Below are 24,774 nucleotides of genomic sequence, written 5' to 3' on the forward strand. Positions count from 1 at the left end.
TATCCTCCAAGGGCGTGTACTCCCATCCCAGTCCCACCCGCTCCACGCCAAAATGCCCTGATTAATTCTGACTCCACCATTGCCCCTGACCCTATCCAGTTACCCGTGGATGAACAGTCCACCACAGGATTTCCCTGGTCCCTCTACCCCCCTGCATTTGGCTCCTCTTCATTTTACCCTGGACCCATGCCTCCGGGCGGGGGCGAAATGCCATCCTCTAATGCCCCAAACAGGAGGTCCCCATACAATCCAAATTCTCACATTCATACCCAGGTTTAATCAGCAGGTACGATACAAGTACTTGTGCAAAACAATTTTTAAAAAAAAATCAATTTCAAAGGTATGAGAATACCTGATGCTTAATGTGTAGTATGACTTATAGGTGTATATGCATATACAGTTTTATGCAAAAGTTTGGGCACCCTTGATAATTATCATTATTTCAGATTATAATCTGCTGGTCTTCCAAAGCAGCAATTTCATTTGGACATAATTTACACATTATGGGAAAAGTTACATTTCAGATCTGTAATAACATGTATTGAATTGACACAAACAATGCTGTGTGCATCATAACAATAACAGATATGTGCAAAAATGTGGGCACCCCAGTGGAATAATCACATCAATATTGGGTAGAGCCTCCCTTTGCTGAAATAACAGCATGTAGATGCTTCTTATAGCCACTGATAAGTCCCTGAATTCTGACTGCAGGTATTTTGGACCATTCCTCCTTACAAAATGTCTCCAGTTGAGTCAGGTTTGATGGCTGGCGAGCGTGGAAAGCCCGCTTCAGATAATTCCATACATTTTCGATGATATTCAAGTCTGGGGACTGGGATGCCATTCTAGAACATTGTATCTGTGCCTCTGCATGAATTCCTTGGTAGATTTTGAACAATGCTTTGGATTGTTGTCCTGCTGAAACAACCAACCCCGGCATAATTTCAGCTTCCTGACTGAGTCTTGAAGATTGTTCCCAAGAATCTGCTGATACTGGGTGGAATCCATGTGACCCTCAACTTTGACAAGTTTTCCAGTACCTGTGCTAGCCACACAGCCCCATAGCATGACGGATCCTCCACCAAATTTTACAGTAGGCAGCAAGTCATTTTTCCGTAATGCAAAGTACATATGGTTGTGACCAAATAACTCTCATAGTTTCATCTGTCCACAACACTTTATTCCAAAATGATTCTGGCTGGTCTAGATGAGCCTTTGCATACCTCAAGCGACTGCTTGTGGGGAGTACGCAGAAAAGGCTTTTTTTTTTGCATAACCCTTCCATTGGGCTGTCCTTGTGCAAAGTGTGCTGGACTGTGGAACAATGTACAATGACACCATTAGCAGCAAGATGTTCTTGGAGCTCTTTAGAGGTGATCTGTTGTTTGTCTGTGACTATTCTAACCATTCTTCATCTTTGCCTTTCATATATTTGTCTTGGCCTACCACATCTTTCCTTCACAAGGACTGTTCCTGTGGCTTTCCATTTTCTTACTACATTTCTGACTGTGGAGATAGACACCTCAAACCTTTTTGATTACTTTGAATATCCCTCTCCTAATTCATATTGACAAATCATCTTAGTTTTTAGGTAATTAGAGAGTTATTTTGAAGTTCCCATGTTGCTACTCTCCAACAGGGAATGAAGGAAAGGCACACCTAGCAATTAGCTATGTTAAATTAGCTTTTTCATGATTTGTTGCAGCTTTATTTGCAGTTTAAGGTTCAATCAGTTGATCAAAGGAATTTTGTGTTTCAATCAATCAGCATTAAGCGACTACAGGTATTCAAATCAACACACTTAAAAGGGTACCCAAATTATTGCACAGCCTATTTTTCACATTCAATTTTATTTCATACTGCTACATTAAGATTTTTTGTCTGAAAAACATCCCATCATCCAGCTTTCTCTAGAAATTGAATTACATATTGCTATGGTGTTTTCTTATAAACACAGAGCAAATTAACATGCAACATCAGAGGGGTACCCAAACTTTTGCATAAAACAATTTTTCCTAATTTAATTAAGTTTCATAATTAATTTACGCTTAAAGTGTGCTTATGTACTTTAAACCATCAATCCCTAAACTTAAACAAAATTTGTGATCCATTTAATACCAGTTATTAATTACAGTCTACATTTTAATAAGAAATGTATGCGTTAGTTAAATATGCCAGAGGGACTTACTGTTAATTAGTTTTAATTGTTATAATTTAAAATTGAAATGACCTCAATATACAGTTAAACTTCAAAGCACTACACAGCAGTCATGTCTTTTAATCTCTCTCCCTACCCCCTCTCTCTGTCTCCCTCACAGATCTTGTTTGCAGAGGTGGATTCAGAAGATTGTAAGAAGACAACTAGATCAAGATTCTTAATTAATATAATAAAGTATTTTATGATGGACACCACGCCTGCCTTTATCTCTATTTGACTAACCTTTAAATCTCAAACTAAATGATCTGATTAGATAGGCCTTCATAACCTTAATTCACTGCAGTACATTCAATGATTCAATAATACATAAATTGTAAATAAAAACATCTACTGTAAATAAAATAATACATTGTAAATAAAAGCATCTACTGAAGTTAATAATTACAATAAGGACAGGCTATAATTTCCCCGTGATCAAATCATTACTTAACGAAACTAATTCTAACGACGTTGTTATTGTGACGTAGGCGATAGTCACAGATTTATGAATCGATTCAATCAGGGGGAACTAGTGTGCTGTGGATCTAGGTGGACTAGCTCGTCCTATCAAAGTAGGCCCAAAAAATATGTTTTATGAAATTTAGCGATAGCTTATAAACAATGAATTACTGGAATGTATGCTCAACGATGGCGGGACGTTCTATGAAGTCGTGTGATGTATGTCTGTCTCACTGATTTCGATGCTTTCTCAGATGGCGTCCTGGAAGGTCTCCCGCCGGACACTGTTGATCCCGTATGGCTTGAAGAGTTTGCTGGAATCTCTGTGTCGTGCAATAAGAACTGAAGACCCACAGCACATACAACAGTTTATCGCTGCGTATTGTAAGGACCTCCTAGAGCACAGAGACCGTAAGTCGTATAATGGCACCAAATAGAGATATAAAAAGAGCTGAACTTTCTTTATTAATAGCCTACTTCAGTAAACTATACAGGCTAGGCTACATGTCGACTGTTAAATAACTGAATTTCTTTGCGTCTGTAACGTATTGCAAATACAGCCACTCCTTCCAGAGACCTTAGACAAGTCATACAGCTTTACCAGAAAATGCGAGGTAAGATGACAGATTTGAGAAAACCGACATTTCGCTGATAACGTTTCGTGTAGTTATTACGTTTCATTTGTTAAGCCCTTTAATCCACTCATACCATATTAATTTAAAAATAAATAAATGATTGATTGATGCTTGAAACTTGGGCCTACTGGTGAGCGACATCATAGTTAATTTGCTAGAGGCCTACTCTGTAGTCATAGTTTTCGTATTTGTTATTGTTATTACTATACATTGTATTAATTGGTAGGCTACCTATTATTGTTTCTTGATTTGTTTTCATTAGGTTAGTATTAATGCTTTTGTAATTCATGTTTTTTATATTTATCTTTCTATCTGATCATTTTCTAATGTCTTTTTTTTTGTAAGTTTTGTAAGTCGCTTTGGACAAAAGTGTTTGCTAAATACCACAACCATACCATCGCTGATATAGTTCACAGAGTAATTGTTACACCTGGATGTCAATCTCTGACTAGAATTCTCATCTAGTTCTTTGTCATGTCCTTTTACGTTGTGTTTTAAGCCTAACGTTATTGAATATGGATGATGCTATGCATGAGTTCTTTGAGACATGTGTATGTCTTGTTTTGAGTAATTTTTACAAATACGTAACGTTTTTTATTGTAATCAGAGCATGACCAAGTTATGATGAAAAATTGGCCAATGCGAGGTTCTCCGGAGGCGGCTCGGGTCTCGAAACCATCTGGGGAGCCTGCAGAGATGTATCAGAGATGTGTCAGCCTTGTCAGCTGCCACCTTGCTGATGACGCCTTGACTGTCAGTCAGAGTAGGCCTATGCCTGTTCAGTCTTCCCTGGCGCAGCCCAAGAGCCCTGAGGACCTTCCCGCAGCTAGGGTTCAATTAGCAGTCTTCCAGAGGGTTCCATCAAGGAGTGACTTCACTGGGGTCAGGGGAACTGTTCTGATTGATTCTGCAAATAGCGATAGCTTATAAACAATGAATTACTGGAATTTATGCTCAACGATGGCGGGACATTCTATGAAGTCGTATGATGTATGTCTGTCTCACTGATTTCGATGCTTTCTCAGATGGCGTCCTGGAAGGTCTCCCGCCGGACAATGTTGATTCCGTATGGCTTGAAGAGTTTGCTGGAATCTCTGTGTCGTGCGATAAGAACTGAAGACCCACAGCACATAGAACAGTTTATCGCTGCGTATTGCAAGGACCTCCTAGAGCACAGAGACCGTAAGTCGTATAATGGCACCAAATAGAGATATAAAAAGAGCTGAACTTTCTTTATTAATAGCCTACTTCAGTAAACTATACAGGCTAGGCTACATGTCGACTGTTAAATAACTGAATTTCTTTGCATGTGTAAGGTATTGCAAATACAGCCACTCCTTCCAGAGACCTTAGACAAGTCATACAGCTTTACCAGAAAATGCGAGGTAAGATGACAGATTTTAGAAAACCGACATTTCACTGATAACGTTTCGTGTAGCTATTACGTTTTATTTGTTAAGCCCTTTATTTTTGATCCACTCATACCGCATTCATTTTTTTTAAAATAAATAAATGATTGATTGATGCTTGAGACTTGGGCCTACTGGTGAGCAACATCATAGTTAATTTGCTAGAGGCCTACTCTGTAGTCATAGTTTTCGTATTTGTTATTGTTATTACTATAAATTGTATTAATTGGTACCTTTTATTGTTTCTTGATTTGTTTTCATTAGGTTAGTATTACTGCTTTTGTAATAAATGTTTTGTATATTTATCTTTCTATCCTATCATTTTCTAATGTATTTTTTTTGTAAGTTTTGTAAGTCGCTTTGGACAAAAGTGTTTGCTAAATACCACAACCATACCATCGCTGATGTAGTTCACAGAGTAATTGTTACACCTGGATGTCAATCTCTGACTAGAATTCTCATCTAGTTCTTTGTCATGTCCTTTTACGTTGTGTTTTAAGCCTAACGTTATTGAATATGGATGATGCTATGCATGAGTTCTTTGAGACATGTGTATGTCTTGTTTTGAGTAATTTTTACAAATACGTAACGTTTTTGATTGTAATCAGAGCTTGACCAAGTTATGATGATAAATTGGCCAATGCGAGGTTCTCCGGAGTCGGCCCAGGTCTGGAAACCATCTGGGGAGCCTGCAGAGATGTATCAGAGATGTGTCAGCCTTGTCAGCTGCCACCTTGCTGATGACGCCTTGACTGTCAGTCAGAGTATGCCTGTTCAGTCTTCCCTGGCGCAGCCCAAGAGCCCTGAGGACCTTCCCGCAGCTAGGGTTCAATCAGCAGTCTTCCAGAGGGTTCCATCAACGAGTGATTTCACTGAGATCAAGGGAACTGTTCTGATTGATTCTGCAAGGGCACCGCCTGCTGATGTCATCGTGGTTCACTCAGAGAACCTTCCGGGCACAATAGTGTTCCACTGTGAAAGTCGCCCCAGTTCAGCTTCATCTGTGAGGTCTTGTGGCACCAGGACACCCTCTGTGACTGACACAGATGGGACAGAGGAGTGTGGTCTTGAGATGGACTCGGATGAGATGGTGGTGTTTGAAAGAGTTCCCTCCAAGGAGGATTTTCTTCCTCTTCAGTCTTCTGTGGAGGTGGAGTCCGGTAAGCTGCAGAATTCAGAGATTGTAGACGAGCCTCGCACCACAGTGGGACAATATCATAGCTCAGAGGAGACGGAGGAGCAACATGAAACACTGGAAGTGGCAGGTACGTCTTTTAAAATCACACACACACACACACACACACACACACACACACACATACACATATCTGCACAAGCCTCTCGTACATCAGTTATAGCAATTAATAGTCTTAAAATAAAACTAGATTTGAAAAAAAAGATTGTGCCTCAAAAGCTGATTGCTGTTATTTAAAGCCGCCCAAGAGTCATCCAAGATAAAGAAGGAGGTATCATCGAGACAAAGCCTGGTCAAGGTGTTCTCTGCTCATATGGTGAAAACTGAGGATAGCGTTGAAAAGATGGATGACGGATCAAAGCAATCAGATGGAGACATGACACCCAGCACATCTTCAGAGACGTCCATTACAGGTATTTTTGTCTGTTAATGTGATGTATGGTACAAGGAAATGGTGTGTACATTCAATAATGATTTGGCTTGTCGATATGTTTTAAAGTCATAGAATGTCCAGTTTCATCTGAACCAACAATGAATGATATCAGAAGAACCGGTGATATTGAAGGTCCAATTTTACACGCAACTGACAGTGAAGCAGATTCACATCTGGTGATCTCTAATGATCTGTCTGACGTGTCTGGACTTAAAGAAACAACACCGATGGCTGCCGAAGTGGATAGGGCAGCTTCGACTGACAAATACTTAATCCTGGTAAAAGAAATGGCAGAAGAATGTGTAGCTGAGGCTGTGGAGTTATTGTCTTCTGAAAGTCTACCAAACCAAACTGAAAGACACTCATCTCCTAGAATATATTCAGAGACAGTTTTTGTGCCAGGTAAGGCCTTTTGGTAAATGAAGTGCTGTTTTCATGTTTGATGGAAGTGCTTCTAAGGTCAATGACAGACAAACTTCACCATCTCAAGGTGTGACTGCTGTGGATGGAGTCACATGGCAGGATCTGCAAACACTTTCACCAGATGCGTCACAGAGTGTCTCTCCAGACCCCTTGCTTCTAGCAGGTAAATAAATGCATCTCTCCATCATCCTACAGTTTAAATGCAGTTTACATTTTTTTTCATCTTATATCATAAAAATCCATTCTAATGTGAGGCAATTTGCCGTTTGACAGAAAGTGAATATTTAACGAATATGAAATGTTTCTCTTTCAGAGATGCCACAAACTGTTATATCTGTGTCTGAAAGTGTTTCTCCTCTCTACACTGTGGAGAGAGAAGAGACAGCAGCCCAAGAACAATCTGTTGAAGAAGCTCTCATTGCCGCTGCTGCTGGAGTATCAGTATTACCAGCTGAATGCTCAGGCACTGACAGAGTTGAAAGTACTGAAACAGCTTATGTCGTCACAACGGAAAATACTCCTCACAAGTCATTAGATGAAAGTGTGGTTAGTGTGACTCCTGTCCGAAGTCCCATTCAGATGAACATGAATGAGATTGCTGATGCAGATGATTTGAATCTGGTCAAGGAAATGCCAGAATCTCTGGCAGATAACTCTGAACTGTCACCTCTCGCACAAGTACACCCTGAGGAGATGTTAGGATTTCCAAGTGATCAGACAAGCGCTGCTGGTGGGGAGTGTCCAAACACAACAGACACAGGGTTTATAACATCTGGCGGTATACCCTGTCAGGAAGATAGTTTGACAGAAACAATGAAGACAACAGAAATGGGGACAACCTCAAAAGTTTCTTCAGAGACATCAGGTAATTGCCGGAAGAGCTGGAATTCTGTGTTTTTTTCAAGCATAAAAAAAAATGTCTTATATCATTATTATGTATTATATGATAAAGATATAAGTAAGTCTGTTGTGGATTTATCACCAAGAACCAGTCCCATCATAGAAGCATCTCAAACAACTTCACAGCTATCACAGACAAACATGTCAGCTGTTTCTCCAGACCCCTCTCTTATAGCAGATAATGTACATGTCCATATTATCACCATGGACTACAATACAATTTCACTCTACATTTTTGCTGTTCATGTGGTCCTACCTATGATTAATTAGAGATTAAAATCCACAAGATTGGAGTTTCATATGCATTCTTGACTGAGTTCGAGAGAAATGACCATTGGACCAACAGTGTGTTTGTTCCTTTTCCAGAGATATCTCAGACTGTTACATCTGTATTTGAGAAGGTTTCCCCTCTCTGCACTGTGGACGGAGGGGAGATAGCAGTGCAAGAACCATCTGTTGAAGACATTCTCAATGCTGCTACTGCTGTTTTGGTTGCTGTTGCTGCTGCTGCTGCAGTAGAATCAGTGATGCCCCCTGAATGCTCAGGAAGTGACAATGCTGAATGTCTTGAAACAGTGCAGAATGTTCTCAAAGAGGACATGGGGTCTGTGCTATCAAAACACTCAGGAGTCAACCTAGATGCAAAGTCTGCATCAGAGCCTGTAGACAATGTGACCCCTATCAAAAGTCCCATTCAGGAGAACATGAGTGAGACTGCTGATGCTGATGATTTGGTCGAGGGGATGCCTGAGTCTCTAGCGGACTACTCTGAACCGTCACCTTTCAGACAAGAGCAACCTGAGGAGACAGCAGACTCACCCGATGAGCACATTGTTCTGACAAGCCCTGCTGATGAGGATGGTCCTAAAGTAACCTACACTGAATGCATCACATGTGACAGAGAAAAAGCAGAGGCAGCACTACAAGAACCATCTGGTGAAGATGCTCTCGGTGCTGTGGAATCGGTATTACCAGGAGGTAACAACGCTGATGGTCCTGAAACAGCAGAGAATGTGCTCCAAAAGGATGTGGAATCTGTATCACCAAGATATTCTGGAACTGACATCACAGAAGGGTTAGCTTCAGAACCAATAGAAGACAATGTGGACAACACAAGTCTTGTCAGTAGTTCCGATGAGGAGAACATGAGCGAGATTACTGAGACAGCGACAGCTCAGTCCCAGACACGAACACTTTCTCCAGATGCCTTTCGCAAAACAGGTAAAGTAAAAAAAATATACGAGACCTTTTTGTATTGTAGAATGATATGCATGGTGTGCATGCACTGCTTATTTCTATAGTACTAATGCCACAACACTGCTACTTTTTACACACTGCTGGCCATTATTGAAGAGATTCATATTAATTTATTCAGTTATTAACAATGTGTTGGTTACTGTTGCAGAGGTACCTCAGACTGACACATTGGAGGTAGACTGGACACTGGACACTGGACTGAACAGAGAAGAGGCAAAAGCTCAACAGCCATCTGGTGATGGAGCTCTTAGTGTCTCACCAGATGTCAAGGGAAGCTTCTTGTTACATCGTCCGTTTGAATCCTCTGAAACTGAAACTTTTGAAAAGCTTGGAATAGCAGAGATTGTCGTCCCCCAGGACATGGAGCTAGTTTCAGTAGGATGTTCGAGAGACATCACAGAAGGGTCTCTGTCTCAGTCAGCAGGAGACAGCATAGACGACCACAGAGAGTCGTCTCCCACTGGGCCCAGTCTGGAGGCTACGAATGAGATCACTGAGACAGACTATCTGAGTTTGGTCACGGAGGCATCTGATCACGTGTCACACATCTTAGAACCATCCCCTCTCAGAAAAGGTCTCTCTGAGGAGAGAATGACTTCAGAGCTTTCAGTCGATACACCTGCTCAGGTATTCACTGCTAGTGAGGAATATCCAGGCGAAGTGGTCACCATCTGTACAGGCCATATACCATCCGCTAGAATTCCCACTCAGGAAGAGGATGTGAGTATATCAAGAGGAACAACAGACAGGGGGGCATCCCCAATCTTTTCCCCAAACACCTCTTCTGTGTCAGGTAACGCCTTCCCCCTACAGCATCTCACACAGAACAATTCCTAGCAGTGTTTTCTCGAGGCATCCACCTAGATAAATGATATAGCATCCAACTCTATAAATGATATAGCACGAGCAATAAAAGACCATACTGTTTGTTTATTGATGGAGGATTCTAAACCCAATTCCAGATAGTTTTATTTGCTGTGGTTTGTTGTTGCAGGTTGTGTGCATGACACACAGGGAAATCAGAGCCCTGCCTCAAGCAACCATCTCCCTGGGCCTCCCAGCTCTGGTAATGAAACAGAAACTCCACAGACTGAAAGAGCAGTACTTTAAGCCCACTGGGGAATATATTAAGTATTCTCTCTTTATCACAATTCAATATTCATATTCGTGCATCCTAATCTAAACACAATCAGAGTACTTTTTTTTGCAAGAGCTTATGTGTTAACTGATTCAAATCAGCGGTTATTAATTATTAAGTGTAGAGTGTAGATGTAAAGACCAAATCCAACATGTGGTGCTACCGAAAAAAGTGCATGGACAAAAGTGGGTTACATATTTAATGTGGTTGCATGAGATTCAAACTGATGCTGTTTGGTTCTGGATGATGGCTGTGAAGCTATTCCGACTCACTGAATAATACTTTTCAGCTGAGGAGCAGCAACAACACACTCCGGATTCTGTGGCTGAAAGGGGAACTTTGACCCCATTCAATTCTCCTGTCCTCAAAGGCTCGGTCAATCAGATGTGGACTTTATACGATCTACCCCACAGCAGTGATGAGGGCACATTGTGCACCAATATCCTGTCCCAGCCTCCTTTCAATGGCAGAGCTTACATTCACGCCTTTGGGCCTGGCCATGTTCTACTGGCTGAGAGGTCTCCTCAACACTCTCGTCTTGACCTACATCAGGCCTCAGAAGGGCATGTAGAGGGTACGATCCAGGCTTCTGACCTACATCGACACAGAGCCCAAGACGTGGCCCCCACCGCTGAGGCCGCTTGCTCAGTTCACCCTTCAGCATCGCTCCCGGACACAGGCACTCAGGAAATCATCCTCCCCAATTACCTGTTGTGCGTCGATGACAAGCAGGCGACGCCTCTCATGGGGGCCCCCGGGGGCCCCGCTCAGTCGGTGAGGGTGAGACGAGATGACGCCTCGGGGCTCCTGTCCCTCACCTTCCCCTCGGCCGTCCTTGGTGGTGCTCAGAGGAGGGGTGGTCAGTCCCAGTTTATGCAGATCACCACCGATCAGGGCCACAGCGTCTACTCGCCCGCTGTGCTTCGGATCGTCACACACCCTGCTGACCAAAACTAAACACAGATTCACCCAGCTGAACCTCACCTACAATTGCCAATAAACCAGGGACAAATGCATAAACAGATTGTTGTCCAGGGTTTTTCACTCAGAAATGTGTGTTCAAATTCAGCATAATGAAAAGACAATGAAGGATATAAAGCCTTTATTTTGCAACGATAGAAATGCTTTTTTACTTTGTTACATGATATTGACAAAGAATGAGAAGTTACAAACACACATATTTCAGGCCACAATGGCCTCACCTAATTTGTATGGTACAATATCATATGCATATGAACACTTTACACAGCAGTTACATGTCAAGAGGAGTCACAGAGAAGGGCTGTCAGTGCACAGATATGCCACTAGGGGGAGGCAGAGTGGAGCTGTGTGTGCAATACATGTTTGCATAGTAAAGGTGGCAGGAAGAGTTCATGGGAGTTGTGATTTAGTTGGAATTTCATCCCAATGTCATTGAACAGCTGCAGAATCGCACAATGTGGCAAATGGTTAGCAAGTCCTCTGCTGAATAATCACATTACAGCTATATGACTTCTTTAGGGGCAGTTGATAATGAGTGTTCTCTATTTAAGAAGCAATATGTAATATGGAGTTTACAAATCTAAAGCACATCCAGATGCCCGAAGCACTACTGAACCAAATGTTAACCCAAGCCTATTCATTTTTTTGTCTATGAAATCTTTAAGGACTTGACTAAAATGCTGACAACTTTTACTATGGATATGTAAGAGATAAATGCATGGATACAACTACACACATATGCACGCATACACGCATACACACACACACTACACAAACAATCACACACACAACTCTCATCTTATGATAAAACTGCACAAACAAATAAATTAGTCAACAAATATTAACTGTGCCTTTGGGGAAAAAAACAAAACAAACAAATAAACGTCAAGTTCACTCCTAGAACTCGCTTTACGTACATCAAGTTGTGCTTCCCGCTTACGTCTGTCTCGTTGTTTGTGTGACAATGACAATTAAGTACTTTGAACTTTGATAGTTCTGTGGAAGCAAAAACAGTCTCACCAGTTCAATTTTAAGCAGTGGGTTTCAATGTGCTAAAATCTTTAAATGAGTCATGTGCTTAGGCTACATAGATAGACAATTACAGGTAGCCTAGAATAATGGTAGGCCTACATTAATTAAAAACAAACATGTGGTGGTCTCTTACCAGGTCTCTTACAAGACACGAATGAAATGTCTTTTTCCCACATTAACTTCACATATTCTTTATCAACAAATAAGTCAACTGGTAGTGTGTCACAGAACTTGTTATTTTTTAGATTATTCAGATCTCCCTCCCTCACCTTGACATTGCTTGGATTTAATTACATTTTTTTACTGAAATTGTATTTGGAATCTTTTTGTTTGTTTGTTTCTTAAATCACTTTTGGTATAGTAATACCTAAAAAACAATTCCAAAGATCCTGGAGTCTATGGGCCTGATCTGTATGTTCATAGTTCCAGCTGATTTTCACAGAGAATATAGGAATACAATTCAGTTGCCTCAATGGCCTTAACATTTTCTATGCTGGAAAAACCTACACCTGTCACCCATCCGTGCAGACCAGTCACTTATCAGGCAAACAGAGGTTAGGCCTACTGCAAGGAAGCTTGTGCTTGACGTCAACAAAGTTCTCATCACTGATATTGGTTCTTATTATCTGGCAAAAGGTTGTTACCTTTACTACTCTTCATTTCAGCCACTTTGTGATTAGTTTTAAGAATAAAACTCTTTGTTTGACATTCCCCTTGCGATTTACAAGAACAAGGGTAAGATAAACTGCTTTAATGAATAAGGGCCCAGTCAGTGTCCCCGTTTTTCGATTACAAAGACAAAAACATGACATGTTTTGGAGGTGTTAACGTGTCTAAACTGAAAATGTCCCCGGATTTTGTCTCAGAAATCTGGTCACCTTAAGTTAACCCTACCTATATCTCCCTTCTCCATAGCACGGATGTCTGGTCTGAGGTGGCAGTCTGTGCTGGGCAGGACTCCCTCCATGTCCTTCACCAGCTCATTCAAGTGCATGGAAAAAGTTGAGAAGGCGTAGAACTGTGGAAAAGGGATGGAGGATCGTCTTGCAAATACATTTTTCAAGCCAACAAATGAAATACTGTTCTTTAAGAGAATAGCGAAGAGAATAGGATCTCATTCAGCCCGAATTCCCAAAACCTGGCCTCAACAAGTATTCTACCACATAGAAAAAACAAAAACAACTGCATGTTTGACACTGCCACAAGACAGATGTATAAGTGTAGTTGATAATAATAGTCATCACTCTCTCTTTTGATATGCAGGGAGTGGGTCTGTGTTCGCTGCCTGGGATGACCTGGACCGTCTCGGCGTCTGGTGGAGGCATCTCCTCCGGCTCCTCGTCCACGGTGTTCTGTAGTTGCAGGATGGGTGAACCAAGATATGGCATTTGGAGACAAAAACAATATGTATGTGATCACAGGACATGTAGCTAAGTAATTAAAACAGCGATTATCAACCGTGTTATTTTAGTGGTGGTTAATTGATACAATCGTGAATAATTGCTGTGTCTTATCAAAGCTAAACTCTCCTGAGCAGGCAAGAGTGCCAATATGGGCTAACGAGTTGTAGCTAAACAGCTCGCTAGCTATTAGCACTCCAGCTTGCTCAGGAGAGTTTAACTTTAAGACACAGCAATTATTCACGCATTTCATGCACACATAAACGGCGCCTTCCTCCTCCTCAAACGCCAAAGCTAAAGCAAGTAATTGCATTGTATTCGCCAAAGTAGCTAGCTAAAGATAGTAGTTGATAACCAAAGCATAATAATGTATGGCTAGAATGTATGTTTCCCGTTGTTAAGGTTACAGAATTCTCGCACTGAAGCGCTCAAAAGGCGCTGAAGGCAGCGCTTTTCTAAAACAAGAAGTCGAGTGTGAACACGGCCTTATTGTCTTCTGAAAGTCTACCAAACCAAACTGAAAGGGATACATCTCCTGGAATATATTCAGAGACAGTTTTTGTGTCAGGTAAGTGTAATGTTTATGAATTATAACATTGTCACATCAGTGACGTATGGCATGACCCCCTACAGGCAGGCGCAGGTTGGGTGTTCATGCAGAGCAGAGCCCGCGAGTACGTGAACAGTACAGATGTATAATTGCCTCCTTCATATCAGTAAACTATCTTTCTTTAACACCCGGTCTGATTATTAACTCACACAACGAGAATATCACATTGGCGACGAGGATAAAACCGAAGACGACGACTGCATTTAAAAAAAAAAAGGAAGGAAGAAAGGAATACGTGAAGGACGGTTAACGCGACGACACGTGAGGACAAGTGTCAGCTAGCTAGACGTGCAAGCTAACCTAGCCTAAGGTACTGGAGTGGCTAATAGAAAATTCTAGAAAGAAAGAAAAAATGGCACTCATAAACACAGTCGCACTGCCAGCCTTTAATGTCGAGAGCGAACCAAGTTCCGTGGGACCACGTTGGACTAAATAGCTGCAAAGGTTTGATAATTACATTACCGCAATTAACATTAACGGAGATGCTAGACAGAAAGCATTGCTGCTGCACTTAGCAGGCGAGCGTCTATGACACGTTAGCTGCGAACCAGGACAAGTTTTCAGATGTTAAGCGGAAGCTAAGCACTTACTTTGAACCTAAAAAGAACGTGCAGTATCAAATATACATGTTCAGAAAGGCAGTACAGCAGCCAAATGAAAATGTAGACACATATTGCACTGGACTACGCATCCTAGCAAATAACTGTGAGTTTGCCTACATCGACAGAGAAATTAAGGCACAGTTGATACAGTGTTGCAGTTCAACCAGACTGCGCAGGAGAGCGCTAAGGGAGCCAGGGACCAGCCTAAATGACCTGTTAGGGTACGGGAGAACGCTGGAACTGTCCGAGCAGCAAGCAGCAGGCATGGAAGAGAGTGCTGTGTCAGTGAACGCAGTGCACCAGAAGGGGCGAGCAGCCACCAGCCGACGCGCCGGGACAGCCAAGCCCAACATCCAGTGCCGAAATTGCGGAGGAAAATACCCACACGACGGTGAATGCCCCGCGAAAGGAAAGGACTGCAAAGCATGCGGCAAGCTGAACCACTTTGCAAAGCAGTGCAGGTCAAAACAAAGGTCAGGTAAAGACTTTGATACAAAACGTCGAGACTACAGAGATAACGGTGGACGTCAGAAAATGCACAAGAAGGTGTACAACATTACAAGCACCAACACAGATAACGTGCAGGACTCCTCCAGCAGCGATGAAGCCTACGTGTTCACTGCCAGCAGCAAGGACAACGCTAAACAGCCACAGACGCACATCAAACTCAGTAGGGTAAGAATATCTGCACTGATTGACTCCGGAGCCGCAGTGAACATTATAAGTGAAGCTGTTCTCAGTACCCTGAGATCAAGCCCACAGCTCACCTCAGCTAACATTAAAATATTTCCGTATGGCAGCACCAAGCCACTGCCTATAGCTGGTGTGTTCACATGTAGCACAGAGACTGAGCACAAAAAGACTGTGGCCAAATTATACGTAATGAAGGGCGATAGCTGCACCTTGCTAGGTTACAACACTGCTAAAGAGCTGGGCCTCATCAAAGTCATAAACTCTGTGTCTTCTCCAACCAGCGGCACAGTAGCAGATGAGATAATAGAGACTTACCAGGAGTTGTTCCAAGGCATTGGAAAATTGAAAGACTTTCAAGTGGAACTCCACATAAACAAAGACATTCAGCCGACATGTCAGCCACACAGGAGAGTTCCCTTTCACGTCAGGCAAAAGGTCAAAGAGGAGCTGAAAGAGCTTGAGGAGGAAGACATCATTGAGATGGTCACAGGCCCTACACCATGGGTTTCCCCGATCGTCACACCACCCAAGCCAAAGGACCCGGACAAGGTGAGCGTTTGCGTTGACATGAGACAGGCGAACATCGCCATCCAACGTGAAAGGCACATCACCCCCATAATGGATGATGTAATCCATGAGTTGAATAGAGCTACGGTCTTCTCCAAGCTTGACCTGACAGCTGGGTACCATCAGCTCAAGCTCCACCCGGACAGCAGGTACATCACCACATTCACCACACACCTTGGTTTGAGACGCTACAAGCGCCTGAACTTTGGTATATCTTCGGCAGCTGAGGTGTTCCAAAATGCCATCTGTCAAACACTGCAAGGCATTAAAGGTGTGAAAAATCTAAGTGATGACATCATCATATATGGACAGGGTGTCCGCGGGGTTTTAAAAAGTACTAAAAGGTGATAAATCAAAATTGCCAAATTTAATGCCATTAAAAGTGTTAAATGTAGTTTTAGAGGTATTATTTTTTTTTAAATAGGTATTATTTTTTCAAGTGTCCTATTCTGATTGAAATTCTATCTTCTAAAGTTCGTTTAAATGCGGGCTTTAGCAAAGCTGGGCACATAATCAAAGATCTTCCGTATCAATCCTGAAGTCTCAACTTTGTATGTTTGATGCTGACGTCATATTCAGTGGTCGTTCGACATCTCAAACACTGCGCGCTTCAACTGGGTAACCAACTGGCTGGCTTACGTTTTTGACTTGCTTAGGCATATCTTCAACGTCCAGACAACCATCGTCGTCGTCATGGGCAAATGCAAGTTTTCTGACAGCTGGGTGTAGTAGGGAATAACCGGCAGGCTTATTGTTCGGTTTGTAAAAAAAACATCAATGTCAACTGGATGGGAGCTAATGCACTTCGGTCGCATATGCAATCCACTAATCATACAAATGGAATGTGCGGTCGGCGAGAGCAGTTTATTCTACCACTCTGCCAACTGTCTGTGCTGCTGCACCACCACCACTAGTGCCACGGTACAAGCCAACGCTACGGCTCCAGCAACTACGTCTGACCTCCGGGTGACTATGGGCACCACACCAACACTGCGTGCGGAGGCTCTGGTGTTTAAACACTGCAGTTAAACACCACTCATTGAACTCCAACGAAGGAATTTCGGAGCTGTTTAAAGAAATGTTTCCCGACTCTGACATCGCAAAGTCATTCACGTGTGGTAAAGACAAAACCGGCTACATCATCAGATTTGGATTAGCATCGTTCTTCAAAAAACAGCTTGTTGATGGCATCAACAAGGCAGGGCCATTTGTGTTGATGTTTGCTCATGAGTTCATATTAGGCCTATAGCACACCAGTTCACGTAATGGATGCCAGTTTGTGAAGTGATATCAGCAACAATTCATATAGCAGATGCCAGTTTATAATGCATCAACAGTTCATGTAGTGAATGCCAGCCAGTGTGCTGGAACTATCTCTCCATTGCACATTTAATGCAGTTTGTTTAATTTTTATTCACAAAATGAAATACTGTAAATGTGTGCAATATGTGGTCAACATCAGTAAGTCTCTAAATCTATTATGTTGTGTATAGTGTTATATATGTCAAAATCTCCGTAAACGTTAGAAAGGTCGCCGATTAACACTTGCAACTCAGTGTCGTGATGGTTTTAAAAAAATTCAGAAGGTAGTAAAAAAGGTATTAAAAAGGTATTAAATTTAACTTAAGGATTGCTGTATATACCCTGATGGAAGAACACAAACAGAACATGATGACAGTCTCAAAGCTGTGTTTCAGAGATTAAAGGAAAGAGGGCTTACGCTTAACAAGAAGAAGTGTGAGTTTAACAAATCCAAGCTCGAATTCTTTGGATTCATCTTCTCAGCTGGAGGCATCTCAGCTGACCCCAAAAAGGTTACTGCCATACAAGAAGCCGGCGACCCACAAGACCCGTCCCAAGTCCGAAGCTTGCTCGGCACGGCAAACTACTGCTCTCGTTTTATCAAAGACTTTGCTTCCATTTCAGCACCACTGCGTGAACTGACCAGAAAAGACACACGTGGCACTGGGGTCCAGAGCATGCCAGAGCACTACAGACGATCAAGGACAGCCTGACCAGTAACACGGTGATGTCATACTTTGATCCAGGTAAAGACACAGAGCTTGTGGTAGACGCCAGCCCGGGTGGCCTCGGCGCCATTCTTTACCAAAAGAATAAATCAGGTGAGAGGCGTACCATAGCATACGCCAGCCGTGCTCTCAGTGATGTAGAGAGACGCTATTCAAAGACTGAAAAAGAGGCATTGGCCATCGTGTGGAGTTGTGAACACTTCCACTTGTATCTGTACGGCAACCCATTCACTCTTGTCACAGACCATGAAGCTCTGGAGATCATATGGAACAACCCTTGTTCAAAACCACCAGCGAGGATTGAGAGATGGGGACTGAGGCTTCAGCCCTACGACCTCAGAGTGGAATACAGGAAAGGCAAAGAAAACCCTGCCGACTACATATCCCTTCACCCCATCCAGCTGCTGGCAGGCGAGGACACAAGAGCAGTGAAGGTAGCAGAGGAGTACGTCAACTTCCTGGCACATCATGCCACACCCAAAGCCATGACTCTCATGGAAATAAAGGAGGAAACACGCAAAGATCCGATCCTGCAGCAGGTCTGTGCCCTCATCAGAAACAACACATGGCACACAAAACATGATGAGACTTTGAAAAAGTTCAGACAAATCAGTAGAGAGCTTACCGTGTCCCATTCCGATGACATCTTACTTTGAGGCACAAAGATCGTCATCCCCGCTTCCCTCGAACAGAGAGTACTCCAGCTAGCCCATGAAGGACATCAGGGTATCGTAAAGACCAAGACACTACTCAGATCAAAGGTATGGTTTCCTAACATAGACCAGAAAGCGGAATCCATTGTTAAGAACTGTTTAGCCTGTCAAGCCAACACACCTGTCACACAGTCAGAACCCCTAAGAATGTCTGAGCTGCCAGAAGCCCCCTGGCATAATATATGCGCTGATTTCTATGGCCCCCTTCAGACTGGCGAATACCTACTGGTCATCGTAGATGAGTATACTCGCTACCCAGTTGTTGAGATAGTCAGATCCACCTCAGCCAACACAGTCATCCCTGTCCTGGACAAAGTGTTCTCCATGTTTGGCATTCCCAGAGTTCTGAAAACAGACAATGGCCCCCCTTTTAACAGCGAACAGTTTGCTGTACATTTAGGTTTCCACCATCAGAAAATAACACCTCTCTGGCCCCAAGCAAACGCTACAGCAGAACGCTTCATGCGCACACTTGGAAAGGCCATACGTGTGGCAGAGACTCAGAGCATCCCGTGGAAACAGAGACTCAACACGTTTCTCCGTGAGTACCGCTCCACACCACACAGCATTACAGAAGCATCACCAGCAGAGCTGATGTTTCAGCGCAAAGATACACACCAAAATCCCGCTGCTCACCATAGCCAGCGACAACAGCACTGATCACATCATCAGAGAGCGTGATAAAGCGGCGAAAGCAAAGATGAAGTCCAACTCCGACACACACCGCCACGCCAAGCCGAGCACACTGACCCCTGGAGACACAGTACTTTGCCAACAGCCCGAGCGCAACAAGCTCACACCTCCATACAACAGTGAGCCATACACTGTGTCAGAGGTCAAGGGCTCCATGGTCACAGCGACTAAAGATGGACATTCAATAACAAGGAATTCTTCCTTTTTCAAAAAGATCAATGCTGAAACCCAAGATGTTCAAACAGATCCGGATGATGACGGTAATGACACTGTCAATGACAATGTTGTGATGGCAACACCAAGGTATCCATCCAGGATTAACCGTCAGCCGCCATCGCACCTCAAAGACTATAAGTGATTTTGAATCACAGGTTGAATGTGGAAAAAAGAAACGAAAAGAAAATGTTGATGTTTACACTTGTTGATTGTCCCAAGAGTCATGCATCTGAATGTTTTATGTTTTAGATAACAGGTTCAATGACACTTACAATAAGCGTATGAAGGTGTTTTCAACTATTCTGAATTTGAATATTGCCATACATGCATTGTGTAGTTTTAAAATTGAATCACACTGTTAGATTGTAAACAAAACAGTAATGATACTACATACAGTAAGTTAATGAGTTCTTTCTCAGACAATGTTCGCAGAGATGTTTATTCTGTTGAAAAGAAGAAAAAAAAAGAAGTAATGTAATGTTTATGAATTATAACATTGTCACATCAGTGACGTATGGCATGACCCCCTACAGGCATGCGCAGATTGGGTGTTCATGCAGAGCAGAGCCCGCAAGTACGTGAACAGTACAGATGTATAATTGCCTCCTTCATATCAGTAAACTATCTTTCTTTAACACCCGGTCTGATTATTAACTCACACAACGAGAATATCACAGTAAGGCCTTTTGGTAGCTTGACGTTGTCATACTCATAATTCTAGTCAGAATATGAGTCTGATACTGCTCCATTGGGCTGTGTGTTTCAACCGAACCAGGATAAAAAATGCCTCTTTGCTAAATTGGATATACTTACAACCAATCATAGCAACGTAGACCATGGGGCCAGCTGATAAATTAAACTTTTACCGAATTCCGGTAAAAACATATTTTCGATCGACAAATGCCTTGATCGCGTTCCTCTGTTCCTCTTTCAAAATGAATGCGCTGTCGATGTCTTCTAAAACAGACTTGAATCTACACATCTCAGCTCTCCAGCGGCAGCCATGTTTGTTGAAAAGGAATTCAACCCAAGTGCTCTTTGGTGAGGCGGTTGATTACGTTACTGTTGATCATCTGTCCATCATCGTATAAAGCCCGCTCTGACAATTTGATCGGTCCGGACAGAACAGCTTCTGTTCGGGCATAGTTTCGCCCCAACAGAACAATGCCAGACCGAACTTCCCGACCTCAAATGTTGTGGGCGGGGCTAAGTACGGCTGGCACCCAGGCTAGCCTTTTGGTAAATGAAGTGCTGTTTTCATGTTTGATGGAAGTGATTCTAAGGTCAATGACAGACAAACTTTACCATCTCAAGGTGTGACTGCTGTGGATGGAGTCACAAGGCAGGATCTGCAAACACTGCCGACAGATGCGTCACAGAGTGTCTCTCCAGACCCCTTGCTTCTAGCAGGTAAATAAATGTGCATCTCCTAAGCATCATCCTACAGTTTAAATGCAGTTTACATTTTTTATCTTCATATATCATATATATCCATTGTAATGTGATGCAATTTTGCCATTTGACAGGAAGTGAAGATTTAACAAAGCAAAAAAATTCTCTTTCAGAGATGCCACAAACTGTTATATCTGTGTCTGAAAGTGTTTCTCCTCTCTACACTGTGGAGAGAGAAGAGACAGCAGCCCAAGAACAATCTGTTGAAGAAGCTCTCATTGCCGCTGCTGCTGGAGTATCAGTATTACCAGCTGAATGCTCAGGCACTGACAGAGATGAAAGTACTGAAACAGCTGATGTCGTCACAACGGAAAATACTCCTCACAAGTCATTTGAAGAAAGTGTGGTTAGTGTGACTCCTGTCCGAAGTCCCATTCAGATGAACATGAATGAGATTGCTGATGCAGATGATTTGAATCTGGTCAAGGAAATGCCAGAATCTCTGGCAGATAACTCTGAACTGTCACCTCTCGCACAAGTACACCCTGAGGAGATGTTAGGCTTTCCAAGTGATCAGACAAGCGCTGCTGGTGGGGAGTGTCCAAACACAACAGACATTGGGTTTATAACATCTGGCGGTATACCCTGTCAGGAAGAGAGTTTGACAGAAACAGTGAAGACAACAGAAATGGGGACAACCTCAAAAGTTTCTTCAGAGACATCAGGTAATTGCCGGAAGAGCTGGAATTCTGTGTTTTTTCAAGCATCCAAAAAATGTCTTATATCATTATTTTTTGTATTATATGATAAAGATACAAGTGAGTCTGTTGTCCAGATCCAGTACCATCATAGAAGCATTGCAAACAACTTCACAGCTATCAAAGACAAACATGTCACTTAGACTTTCTCTAGACCCCTCTCTTATAGCAGATAATGTACATGTCCATATTATCACCATGGACGACAATACAATTTCACTCTACATTTTTGCTTTTCATGTGGTCCATCTCTATGATAAATATGATAAAATAGATTGGAGTTTCATATGCATTCTTGACTGAGTTCGAGAGAAATGACCATTGGACCAACAGTGTGTTTGTTCCTTTTCCAGAGATATCTCAGACTGTTACATCTGTATTTGAGAAGGTTTCCCCTCTCTGCACTGTGGACGGAGGGGGGATAGCAGCGCAAGAACCATCTGTTGAAGAAATTCTCAATGCTGCTGCTGCTGTTTTGGTTGCTGCTGCTGCTGCTGCTGCAGTAGAATCAGTGATGCCCCCTGAATGCTCAGGAAGTGACAATGCTGAATGTCTTGAAACAGTGCAGAATGTTCTCAAGGAGGACATGGGGTCTGTGCTATCAAAACACTCAGGAGTCAACCTAGATGCAAAGTCTGCATCAGAGCCTGTAGACAATATGACCCCTATCAAAAGTCCTATTCAGGAGAACATGAGTGAGACTGCTGATGCCGATGATTTGGTCGAGGGGATGCCTGAGTCTCTAGCAGACTACTCTGAACCGTCACCTTTCAGACAAGAGCAACCTGAGGAGACAGCAGACTCATCCGATGAGCACATTGTTCTGACAAGCCCTGCTGATGAGGATGGTCCTAAAGTAACCTACACTGAATGCATCACATGTGACGGAGAAGAAGCAGAGACGGCACTACAAGAACCATCTGGTGAAGATGCTCTTGGTGCTGTGGAATCGCTGTTGGTTACTGTTGCAGAGGTACCTCAGACTGACACATTGGAGGTAGACTGGACACTGGACACTGGACTGAACAGAGAAGAGGCAAAAGCTCAACAGCCATCTGGTGATGGAGCTCTTAGTGTCTCACCTGTTGTCAATAAGGAGACGGAATCACCTGTGGTCAATGAGGAGACGGATTCACCTGAGAAGGGAAGCTTCGTGTTAAATCGTCCATTTGAATCCTCTGAAACTGAAACTTTTGAAAAGCTTGGAATAGCAGAGATTGTCGTCCCCCAGGACATGGGGCTAGTTTCAGTAGGATGTTCGAGAGACATCACAGAAGGGTCTCTGTGTCAGTCAGCAGGAGACAGCATAGACCACAGAGAGTCTTCTCCAACTGGGCCCAGTCTGAAGGCTACGAATGAGATCATTGAGACAGACTATCTGAGTTTGGTCACGGAGGCATCTGATCACGTGTCAGACATCTTAGAACCATCCCCTCTCAGAAAAGGTCTCTCTGAGGAGAGAATGACTTCAGAGCTTTCAGTCGATACACCTGCTCAGGTATTCACTGCTAGTGAGGAATATCCAGGCGAAGTGGTCACCATCTGTACAGGCCATATACCATCCGCTAGAATTCCCACTCAGGAAGAGGATGTGAGTATATCAAGAGGAACAACAGACAGGGGGGCATCCCCAATCTTTTCCCCAAACACCTCTTCTGTGTCAGGTAACGCCTTCCCCCTACAGCATCTCACACAGAACAATTCCTAGCAGTGTTTTCTCGAGGCATCCACCTAGATAAATGATATAGCATCCAACTCTATAAATAATACTATTTACATAAAGACCATACTGTTTGTTTATTGATGGAGGATTCTAAACCCAATTCCAGATAGTTTTATTTGCTGTGGTTTGTTGTCGCAGGTTGTGTGCATGTCAGCACTCAGGTATCAGACATGAGTGTGGTGGTGACAGCCAGTGACACGCAGGGAAATCAGAGCCCTGCCTCAAGCAACCATCTCCCTGGGCCTCCCTGCTCTGGTAATGAGACAGAAACTCCACAGACTGAAAGAGCAGCATTTTAAGCCCACTGGGGAATATATTAAGTATTCTCTCTTTATCACAATTCAATATTCATATTCGTGCATCCTAATCTAAACACAATCAGAGTACTTTTTTTGTAAGAGCTTATGTGTTAACTGATTCAAATCAGCGGTTATTAATTATTAAGTGTAGAGTGTAGATGTAAAGACCAAATCCAACATGTGGTGCTACCGAAATAAGTGCATGGACAAAAGTGGGTTACACATTTAATGTGGTTGCATGAGATTCACACTGATGCTGTTTGGTTCCGGATGATGGCTGTGAAGCTATTCCGACTCACTGAATAATGCTTTTCAGCTGAGGAGCAGCAACAACACACTCCGGATTCTGTGGCTGAAAGGGGAACTTTGACCCCATTCAATTCTCCTGTCCTCAAAGGCTCGGTCAATCAGATGTGGACTTTATACGATCTACACCACAGCAGTGATGAGGGCACATTTTGCACCAATATCCTGTCCCAGCCACCTTTCAATGGCAGCGCTTACATTCACGCCTTTGGGCCTGGCCATGTTCTACTGGCTGAGAGGTCTCCTCAACACTCTCGTCTTGACCTACATCAGGCATCAGAAGGGCTTGTAGAGGGGACGACCCAGGCTTCTGACCTACATCGACACAGAGCCCAAGACGTGGCCCCCACCACTGAGGCCGCTTGCTCAGTTCACCCTTCAGCATCGCTCCGTGACACAGGCACTCAGGAAATCATCCTCCCCAATTACCTGTTGTGCGTCGATGACAAGCAGGCGACGCCTCTCATGGGGGCCCCCGGGGGCCCCGCTCAGTCGGTGAGGGTGAGACGAGATGACGCCTCGGGGCTCCTGTCCCTCACCTTCCCCTCGGCCGTCCTTGGTGGTGCTCAGAGGAGGGGTGGTCAGTCCCAGTTTATGCAGATCAGCACCGATCAGGGCCACAGCGTCTACTCGCCCGCTGTGCTTCGGATCGTCACAAACCCTGCTGACCAAAACTAAATACAGATTCACCCAGCTGAACTTCACCTACA

At 43.2% G+C, this 24,774-nt stretch overlaps 2 protein-coding genes and 1 long non-coding RNA gene across 3 annotated transcripts; all 3 read left to right on the top strand.

Annotated features, from left to right (window-relative positions):
• The first annotated feature begins 2,738 nt into the window (after positions 1–2,738).
• On the top strand, positions 2,739–4,009 carry LOC122128861. Its single transcript, XR_006151666.1, has 4 exons — positions 2,739–2,772; positions 2,914–3,070; positions 3,220–3,273; positions 3,902–4,009. It is a non-coding gene; the product is annotated as an uncharacterized LOC122128861 (long non-coding RNA).
• Positions 4,010–4,122: 113 nt separating this feature from the next.
• On the top strand, positions 4,123–11,071 carry LOC116219500. Its single transcript, XM_031562805.2, has 11 exons — positions 4,123–4,476; positions 4,611–4,679; positions 5,312–5,968; positions 6,138–6,311; positions 6,398–6,733; positions 6,822–6,917; positions 7,068–7,619; positions 8,021–8,875; positions 9,060–9,704; positions 9,906–9,977; positions 10,339–11,071. Exons 1-11 carry the CDS (start codon positions 4,287–4,289, stop codon positions 11,004–11,006), a joined length of 4,314 nt encoding a protein of 1,437 aa, XP_031418665.2. The 5' UTR covers positions 4,123–4,286; the 3' UTR covers positions 11,007–11,071.
• A 2,822-nt stretch (positions 11,072–13,893) lies between these two features.
• LOC116219539 lies at positions 13,894–24,754 on the top strand. The gene is made up of 6 exons (XM_042703788.1): positions 13,894–14,030; positions 20,901–20,996; positions 21,152–21,703; positions 22,090–23,400; positions 23,598–23,714; positions 24,075–24,754. The coding sequence occupies exons 3-6, from the start codon at positions 21,154–21,156 to the stop codon at positions 24,740–24,742; spliced, it is 2,646 nt and encodes an 881-aa protein (XP_042559722.1). The 5' UTR covers positions 13,894–14,030; positions 20,901–20,996; positions 21,152–21,153; the 3' UTR covers positions 24,743–24,754.
• Positions 24,755–24,774: the final 20 nt, after the last annotated feature.

This window comes from Clupea harengus, chromosome 25 (assembly GCF_900700415.2).
Source record: "Clupea harengus chromosome 25, Ch_v2.0.2, whole genome shotgun sequence".
NCBI lineage: Eukaryota > Metazoa > Chordata > Actinopteri > Clupeiformes > Clupeidae > Clupea > Clupea harengus.